The 10087-nt window shown below is 44.3% G+C and overlaps 1 protein-coding gene across 1 annotated transcript; it reads right to left on the reverse strand.

Annotated features, from left to right (window-relative positions):
* Positions 1 to 255: 255 nt before the first annotated feature.
* Positions 256 to 10070, reverse strand: LOC119209738 (microtubule organization protein AKNA-like). Its single transcript, XM_037459263.2, has 22 exons — positions 9476 to 10070; positions 8566 to 8787; positions 6869 to 8055; positions 6677 to 6751; positions 6501 to 6609; positions 6163 to 6311; positions 6029 to 6088; positions 5763 to 5896; positions 5182 to 5374; positions 4300 to 4424; positions 3914 to 4042; positions 3481 to 3622; positions 3313 to 3407; positions 3012 to 3223; positions 2799 to 2913; positions 2220 to 2393; positions 1935 to 2026; positions 1683 to 1820; positions 1479 to 1562; positions 1234 to 1345; positions 951 to 1119; positions 256 to 839 (listed from the first exon to the last, which is right to left on the reverse strand). Exons 2-22 carry the CDS (start codon positions 8768 to 8770, stop codon positions 642 to 644), a joined length of 3897 nt encoding a protein of 1298 aa, XP_037315160.2. The 5' UTR covers positions 8771 to 8787; positions 9476 to 10070; the 3' UTR covers positions 256 to 641.
* Between the last annotated feature and the right edge of the window lie 17 nt (positions 10071 to 10087).

Here is a 10087-nt window from a genome sequence, read left to right on the forward strand (position 1 = left end):
TATGAAGGAATGATATTTCCCTGATACCCCCCTAGAACCACAGCAAAACTCAAACTGGTGCCAGAGGAGCATTTTAGAGAAAAGGACAAAAGTTGAGACTGATTAGAACTAAAGGCGAAGTGGGATTTTCCTGAAATGTGATATTACAAACCTGACATACTTTTAATATGATCTAGTTTGATCTATTTACCATGTGGCTGCTTGTGTCTATTGGATAGCTCAAAAAGGTGACAAGAGATAGTTTATTTTCATTGCTTTATTGGCTGAGTCAACGCTTGTACTGGGACTGATGTTGCCCACTAAGGTCAGTCGACGTCACAACTGTTTCAAAGTGTCCCTCCTGACAAAAACAGTAAATTCATATTAATGGATATAAGGTACATGCGGTGAGATGATTTCATTAAGCATGAATTTTTTCCTTTTTAAGATACTCAGAATTGCTGTACATCAACATGCTTTTATTTTTCTTTCATTATTCATTAAAAAAAAAATCAAAATGCCCTATACTTGATTTCAGACTTTAATTATAAACAGACAGGTAAAAAGCAAAACCAATTTACATAAAGAGATTTTTAAAGAATAATTCTACAAACAAATATGCTGCACAGGCATCCGGCATCACAGTGACTGGCAGATCCTGATTACAGAGTAAACTGATCTGCAGTCTGCTTGTTATAATGGGGTTTCCTGCCCCCTTGCGGATGCACGCTGTGCACTCTGCTGTGACAATGAGCCTCAGCCAGGTCAGCTGACAGTCTCCTGGCCATTTGGTCTGTGGTCCTCTTCATGCTGCGGGCCACCTCAATGGCCCGGTCCAGAGTCCTGTTCATTTCCACCTCCTAAAAAACAGTTAGCAAACTTTCTTGAAACTTGAGCTCGCTGTCAACAAATGCCTTGCACACGGGGAGGATCTCTAACATTTCAGGTGGTGAAGAGATGAAACATCTCACCGTGGTCCCTCTGCGTCTGCCTGGCCTGCTGCCGGTCTTTGAGGGCAGTGATGACGGAGACGGCGTCCGCTGAAAGTACACGTTGCTGGGGAGGAGCGCCGTGTCGGACTGGGTGGAGCGCTTTCTGTGACTGGACATGGGCCGCGCAGACGGCTCCTTCACTTTATAGCTGGATTTCAGGACAGATTTTCCACTTGAACTATAACTATAACATCTAATAACATTATGCAGACCACTAAATAGGGTTTAGGTAAAGAAGTGTGTTTATGTGACACATGTTTACCTTGCAGGCAGGCTGCTGGAGGAGCCATAGGCCACCTGGAGAAGGGGCTTCTGAAGCGATGGAGAGGTGAAAGGAGACCACCTCTCTTTGGAGTAAAAACTGTCCACGGCAGCTGTTGATCACAGAAACATATGAAGCATTACATTGTATAAACAACACAATACTATTAGTGTATATATATATATAATTTTATTATTAAACACAATGACAGGACATGTTGACGTGATAAGCATTAAATCAGTTACTTTTTGGCTGAGCATATCTGTCAGAAGTCTTCCCTCCTTTTAAAATGGAACGAGTGACACCCGATAAGCCGCTTCCCTCCGACCCTGAAAGAGCATAACATACAATAGTGGAAATAACATCCCTGTGTAAGTGACATAAATAATAAGAAATACAGAAGCAAATGGGGTACGAACTGAACTGTGAAACCCAGCTGTGGCTCTGACCTCGGTTTGACTGCAGCGCCTCGTGAAGCTTGTATTGAGACTCGTGCGCGGAGGGCACACGGCCTCTAATGCTCTCTGCAGCTGAACCAGGGATCTCCAACATGATCTCAGAGCCAGCTGTGTCACTTCTGTCTGTACCTGGAGAGCAGATGATCAAAACCATGGTGGGCGATGGAAAAAATATACAAACACACATGTTGAGACCCACTTAGAGATTCCTGTAATGTGCTGGTCAGACTTTTGTGGTCCAACCTTTGTCCATGTCGGAGGAGATCCAGTCCTCTATCCTCATCTGACTGCAACTGCTCACATTCTGAGTGATACTCAGTGATGGCTTCCACACACTAGACGTTTGGACCAAAAGGGTCAAAATAATGACTGTATAATGTGTAATGAATAAATGGTAAGAACACAACAGGACTTTCTGTACACCTCATGGAAACTTTTCACTGCATGCACGTTTTTCAAGTTGTCAACATTTGATGAAGCTAAATATCAGCCAAATGTTGTATTCTAAATCTGTCCACTCAGCCCTACCTGCTGTAGTCTTGTCCGTGGTGGGTCTTTTCAGACCTGCGCTCCTGACGATTCCGTCTGTATTTGGAGGTGAGAAAGTCCATCTTGTGTGCTAGGTGAGGCAGCTGAACCAAGCCCTCCTCGAGGTCTTTCTTCAGCCGAGTTACCTCTGACTGCAAAGCTAGGATGGCCTCACTAAACGCACACATGAAAACACATACAGTGATACAGATGTTCACCGTGGGAATAGGTGTCTGTGAGTGAGTGCGAGTCCAACCATCTGATGAACTGCTGCAGCATAACAACCAGGGCGATGCTCACACCTTTGACTAGACCTTGTTGATCCATGTTCTCAAGCCAGAAATCTCTGAGCTTAAACTGGGATGAATTTCTGCTGACTGCTCTGTTTTTAGTCTCCCGCCTGCACTCTCTAGCACACAAGAACACTTCTGCCCCCGCCCTTAATCCGTTATGTCGTTTGCAATAAACCCTTTACCCTGCTTTCAGAGTCTGTGTGCTGCGTTTTGGTTTCACTCAAAACTGAACATAACGCAGCGTTCCAGTTTTCTGAGGTTGCTAACAGCTCCTCAGCGTACCTACCTATTACATGAGCAGGAGTACGGGGGGCTGCCTCTCTCTTCTGAATCCATGGCAGTGATGAGCACAGGCTCAGACACGTGGCGATGGAGCCGGGCGGCCAGGCTGCGTTCAGGTGCTGTTTTGATCGGTCGTTCAGAAATGTTCGTCATTGCGGTGATCACCGGATAAGACGAGATGAAAAGAGAACTTCCGTATGCGGCCAGATTTGCTCACCCTGCAGCCCGATCGAAGGCTCCTTCGTGGTGCTCTCCACCCACCGCTCCACCGCCGCTGCTGCTGCTACACCACAGGATTGTGTTTGGACAGACGGGTGAGGACTGGCCCATCGCTGGCTGGAGAGTGAGGCTGTCTGGATGGCTGTCTGCAGGTTGGAGAAGGAGCCTTCACTGTCTAAGCTACTTAAACCAACATCCTGGGGCCGTCCACTGTGGATAGGGGGGACCAACAGGAGCTCATTTCATTCACTATTGTTACAGAAAATTGTTGTATTCTTGCTGTGTATAAAGCGTGGTACCTTTCTGTGAGCAGATTTGGTTGAAACGGTCCAGAGGGCGATTGGTTCAAGTAGGAGCTCCCAAAGCCACTGTCGGTTTCTGGACTTATAATCCTCTGCACCACAAAAGAAACAACAACTGTTAAAAGAAGAATCCACAAACATCAGGCCAATATGTCTGGAACAGACCTGTGAAACAGATGAGGTGTTGAGAGGAGGATCTAAGGGAACGTGGCGTTCTGAGTCTCTGGGTGCATTAGCTGAAGTCGAGACCTCCACAGCCAGACTCACGCACTCACGCGGGTCACAGTCACCAAGCGGGTTCAGGACACTTGGGGAAGGGTGAGACTTTAGGGAAGTAATACTTAAGCAGTATGACATGGAAAGCATTGCATGTAAACTATTCTTGGCAGAGTACAGTAGATGTTCCCTATTTCTATATTGACAATACAAGAATACATACTCTGCACTATGCAAACGTAGCTTGTTAATTCAGTGAAAAATTACAAGATGGATTACTTTAATGAGTCATACATTATTTAAGACCAAACCAGTGTAGAGGAAGCGCAACAGTCAGTCACAGCACTTTTATTCTGTCAGATAGACTTCAATATCACACTACCTGTCGCGCGTCCTCTCTCTTGAGGATAAGTTGCTTCCGCTCAGGTTTGCTAAGATGTTGCTTCGATGTGTCAACTCTGACGAGACGGAGATCCTCTGATCATCACCTTCCAGAGAGCCCGGCGAGCTCCTGAAGCAGGACAGAGAAAAAAAACCTGCAGTCACACACACTCGTGGAACCTGACCCCAACACTGCACTTGAAACACTAACAACCCCCCCCCCCACGGTAAGGCTGAGAGCATGCCTGCTATTTCAGCACGAGCACTACTCAAAACATCAATAGGTATACAAAATAATGACACTGATAAATGCTGTGTAACCTCAAGTGCCTGTTCAGTATATTATTCACGATATCATAACATTGTTATTAGAAATATAATAAGTACCTTGAATGGCAGTAGCTGTGACTTTCCAGGAAAGAATCTACATGGACCTCAATGGCTTCCTCGACTTCCGCTTCTTTTTGTGCCTCCATCTTATTACCCACGATGGAAAAAGCTGCACTTGGCCCCTGACAAATTAGACCCATTCAGATAATCTGCGCGGAGTGTAATCTTACACAGACACACACCCAGCATTTCTTCTTAGAGAGAATTGATCACATTTCAATGTGCAAGGTGTGGAGGCTTCTACTCGTCAGCACAGAGCAGGCTGCACACAGCCTGGATTATGTACTAGAAAAGGATGAATGATGCAGAGCTGAGCCTGTGCTGAATTCATGGCTTTAAAAGTGAGATTACAAGATTGATGCATGAAATATGTGGAATGTTTAAAGGTTTGTTGAAAAACTGACACGACACTGAGTTACTAGCTAAAATGTGTTAGATGGAGGTGAAGAATAGGAATAGTTTAAAAGGGGGGAATGGTTCTACCTTGTTGGAATGTCAAAAAGAAGTAATACTAATATTTATTTAGGTGTATTTATTTTTAAAAGATGACACTAAACAGCATTGCTTGCTTTTAATTTGAAACACTAGTTCGACCCCTAGTTTTATTTCAACCCACAGTGAGAGTTGGAGGCTTTATTTTGTAAAACAGATATAGGATATAAGATATAGTGCCTCAATGGGACTTGAAGGTAAAAACATTGTGGGAGCAGGTCAAAGATAATATTTGTGAAGATTTAAACCTCCCCTCCATTGTTTGCTCCCCCACTCGGGATCTGAATATTCCATGTAAAAAGGCAGAATAAGACAAACAAAGATTTAGGGTGAATGTTTGAAGCGTTAACAACCTATGATGAGGCAGAACGTCTGTGAGTTGGTTACCTCGTGCAGGGATGGTGGAGGTGAGGGTGTGGGCATGCGGAGAGGATAGGGCTTCATTTGCAGCATCTCTTTCATGGGTGTGGGAGTGGAGGATGAATGGGGTGGAGAAATCTGCTCACACACATTTCTGTCAATCATCTCCTTTATGTCCTCAAGTTGCATCCCTATCCTGAATATGTCTCCCTCCACCAGCCTGCACGCAGTTAAACATACACACACACTTCTTACCTTACCTTATCACGAATGTACTCTCTTCTCAAGGCTCTCTTTCAAACTATTTTTTACATTCATATGCGATTTCAATAACGAATTAAAAACATATGATGCAGCATTTTAAAAATGACTGTATGAATATGTATTTACATATGCACTGTATAATATGTATGAAAATTGTATTTTTCCTACATAATTATGTCCACTTTCCTATGGAGGTCTGCATTACCTGCACTAATTCGTATACCAGTTAAGTAATACAATGCGACACCAGTATAAACACGCTCACATCCCCCACAACTTCCGATTGTGACATACAACATGGCCCTGACACATTCACACTGGTGAAATGGTGAAATCCCTTAAACCTGTTTGGGTCAAAGATGCCGGTTTTCCTGGACAGGCCCTTGTAGCTTTGCATCTCCAGAGCTCTGTGCTCTTCCTTCTTACTGATGTACTCTCTTTCCAGTTGGTCCTGAGCCTCCAAAATGCTCCTCAACATCTGACAATGGAAGATAATTGACATGCAAAAGATAAAGATGGAAATTATTTTGCACCTAAAAAACACAAAATGCTAATGTCCTGTATTTCCATGTTATGCGTAAAGAACTTCAAATCGGATAACGATACTCACAACTTGCTGCTCTGCTGTGCTCACCGACATAATGCTCACACTTAATTGAAATCCTTCCACCTGGATGGAAGAAGGTCTATGAATGTTTTTTTTTTACATTCAACGCCAGCATCGTGGCACATCTTCAAACGCACCTTCTGCGTGAACTGGCTGATGACGTCTTTCAGCTCTGTGGTCATTCGTTCACCATCACTGGGACCCTCCTCAGGCTGGCAGCAGGGTGTTGTGTTCATCACCGGATTGTTGATCTGTGGGACTGTTTCCTGTTTCTCGCCAAAGTTTTCTGAAAACAAAGCAAGGCTGAAGTGATACAAGCTGAACGCTGCTTAATTAACATTCTCCAAAAGCAAAGACAACCGGCCTGTCAAACTAGAAGAGTTGTCATCTGACCCCATTGGTCTCTATGGAAACGTAGGTAGCGAAGCAAAGCGCCGACCTGTCATAATATCAGATGTCGGACACAGAGACGTACCTGATGGGGGAAGGTGACGCGCCACGGATCCAAGATGGCTTCCCTCTACTAAGTTATCCTGATCATCATCACCATTTAAATAAGGCATTGCTTCTGAGGAGGGTGGAGCCTGTGGAAGGACATTTATAAACTTAAACATGCATTAAAAATATGACTGAAATTACCTCTTTACTTACGTTGTTTCCTATTCTCATTTGATCGATACGATTCTCAGCCTCAGCATATTTAGTTAGTAATTTATCATATTTAGCCTAAGGAAGAATGAGACACATGTTAGTCGTATCTACAGTGCGCAGCATTTGATTACGTGATTGTTTGGAAGATACAAGCGAAGGAAAACAAAAAACTGTCGGTAGTATGTTTTCTACCTGCAGGTGATGCACCAGTGCTGGAGGAGACCGCTTGTCCTCGTCTTTGAAGACATAGGGCTTCACTGAAGGCTGCACCGAATCCTCCAGGACTCTGTTGATCACCTCGAGCACCCCCGGGGAGGACTGGGCTCTGTGCATGGTCCGGGGGCTCTGAGGAACAGACCTGGCTGGTCCATTTGGTGTTTTGGGGATTTTCACCTTGGGGGAAACCTTGGAGAAGTCAGGTAGCCGGTAATGGACTTGGCCTTGACCGTACTTCATCTCACTGAAGGACCTGGTGCGCACAAGTGGGAATTTTAGATCCTGTTCACCCACTGTGGCCTTTTCCTGCTGCTCTTCATACAAAGCACTTGCATCCCCGCTGCACTGTTCTGAATGGATACTTGCAGAGCTCGATGAAATGCTGTCAGAATCAGCAGAGGGGACAGCGGGGATGTCCCTTTCTGCTTCTTCCTCTAAACGTGTCCTTTTCCCACCAGTCCTGTCAGAGCACACGCTCTGATTCATCTCAGAATTACAAGGAGAGCTGCCCGACAGGTGGCCGCTCATTGTTGTGCTGATGTGTGTTGGAGCCCCGCTAAAAACAGTGTCGTCCACGCTCTCCAGGAGGGACACCTCTGGCAGGGTCTCCGCCTCGATCAGCCTGCAGGGCTGAAGCAGCTCCTCCCGGGAGAAGTGTCGCAGTAACAACTGGTCAATGCCTGAAGGACGAGGACTCGATTGGGCAACCTCCCTTGGCTTGGAAGCATCAACAAGGTTGGCGTTGGCATCCGCTTGTGACGAGGCCGCTGGTTTCTCAGCATAACGCTCAACAGAAACCAAGCGTTTGACAATATCATCTTTATCTCTTGTCTTACATTCAAGCATACCAGCGACATCAGGACCAGCATGAACCGTTTCTATTCCATCAGAGCTCATTTTGCCCTCAGAGTTGGCTGTTTGATTGAAGTAGGGGCTTCCCAGGTCACCATCAAAAGGCAGGTCCTCCTGATCCTCATCACTCGTTTGTTGCCCTGAGTCCTCGTTTTTTAAGGGCGTCTCATCTTGAATGGTGTTTGGTCTTTGGGCGGACACATGCAATATGCTGCTCTTGGTCTTGCTCTCTACCATCCTGTCACTCTGACTGCTGTTGACAATACTGGACGCTGACGAGGTATCATCTAAGGCCGACAGCTCCATGCTCCCTGCAAATGACATATTAAATCAGAGAGCGGCTTTGACATGTGATGAACAACTGACAATGATTTATTGTGCATGCGTAACAACCTACAATATATATATATAGATATATATCTATATATATATATATATATCTATATATATATAGATATATATATATATTTAAGAAACCTTTTTTTTGTGGGCGCATCTGAGAAGAAAACATGTTTTTTTTTTTACATTCCAGGATTCTAGCATGTTGATGCAACCGAAAGTGAACATAACATGCATCTTTTTAGCCTTCCCAAAGTTAACAAAACTCTTTAACACTGCCCATATGTAATTGCATATCAGCAAATCTATTTTCATACCCAAGACTGCAATTGTGATCTGTTCTGAATCTGTGAGACTGCGTCTTATTTGTAAATTCCAACTGCTCTTGTGTTATAGCTTTACAAATTATTTAGACAGTTTGATATATAGTACAGGACAGCCAAATCAAGCCAGTTCAACAGGACGTTGACTTTGGGACTTACCACTGAGATGAATGCTTGGCTCGGAGGCAGCAGACTCTGTCTGGGACACACATGAGGCTAAAGAACTCTCCAAATCACTGAGGTGGAGACTTTCATCCTCACTTAGGTCAACAAAGATGCTCTGCTGAATGCACTTCTGCCAAAGCACAGTTGGCCTGCCCTCCACACGGCATTCTTCTTCTGAATCCTCTGCGTCTCCCTCCATGGATGCTTTGTCTTCACCTGCATGCGGCAAGACAGAATTCGTAAGAAAGGGGGACGGAGCACCTGTTCATCACTTAGCAACACAACGTGTAAGCTGACAACACTGGGTCAAAACGCGCCTTTCTGTCAATTATTCAACATTCAACGCTCAGGGGTTTGCGTGACACAAGTGTGTGTGGTGTTTGTGTGGATGATGTTATGTAGTGATGAAAAGGTGTGAAACAGTGGTAGTAGGAAAAGGTTTAAGAGTAGTAATTACACATTAGATAAATATTATATATATGTGCTGCATTTTAGGGAAGTATCAATTCAAAACAAATACATAAAGTATATTATTTAGTATTTTACGGAATTTTTTTAATATTCTGTGTGGTACTGCATCATAATTTATTACATTTCTTAGCCTATAGTAATAATCTATGAATACAGGGGTCAGATACTGGATTGAAGTAATAATGTATATAGGTATAATACCTCATTGAACTGTAGTGGAGTGAGAGCAAAAATAGCAGAATAAATACGTAAGTAAGTTAAGTAAAAGTATCTCGAAACTGTATTACTACTTTAGTAAGCGTACTAAGTTGGTGAGCGTGCAAAGAAACATGCTACTGCAGGCTCTGACTGTGGAAAAGCAATTTCACATTTCAGTGTCTACTATCTAAAGGTGAAGCTTTGCCTCACATCGTGACGGAAGGCGGTAACTTACTCGAGTTCTGATCCGGTTCTTCTTCACTCCGACATCGGTGTTGAGTGAAACCGTCCCACAGGCTTTCCTCTTGATCCTGACGTCATCTTGCATGTAGCTGCAGCATTTCTGTGTCTCCCTTTCCTGACATATGGCTTCTCGGGCAGGTTTAGTGTCCGTAGCATCATTAATAATGTAGCCTACGCGGTCGTGCTGAGCGTCTGGAGCCCGGCCGGCAGTGTACAGGCGCCGTCTAGTTGCTAGGTAACCTCCACCAAAAGAACCACCGAAAAAAGTTAGATTTTGTTAACATGCAGAAGCAGTTTGGAACAACCAACCTCTGTATTTTAAGTATTTATTGAGGGTTTTAAAGATAGGGGAGTGTTTCACACTCCTCGCTACTCTAGCAATACACACACAGCGGCGAAGATGTCGTTTGTGGTGACTTTGCCGACAAGAGGGTGTAAAAAATGGAAAAAGTCGACTTGCCTACTATTGACAGCCGGATAATGGCTACGTCATTTTCTTTTTCTATTCGAATCCATCCAATGACTGTGGTTGGGGGCGCGGCTACCTTTGAATCTCGTCCCCTGATTGGCTACTTGGCCAAAACATACAGGGTAATGCACGGCT

The sequence above is a fragment of the Pungitius pungitius genome, chromosome 15 (genome assembly GCF_949316345.1).
Source record: "Pungitius pungitius chromosome 15, fPunPun2.1, whole genome shotgun sequence".
Taxonomy (NCBI): domain Eukaryota; kingdom Metazoa; phylum Chordata; class Actinopteri; order Perciformes; family Gasterosteidae; genus Pungitius; species Pungitius pungitius.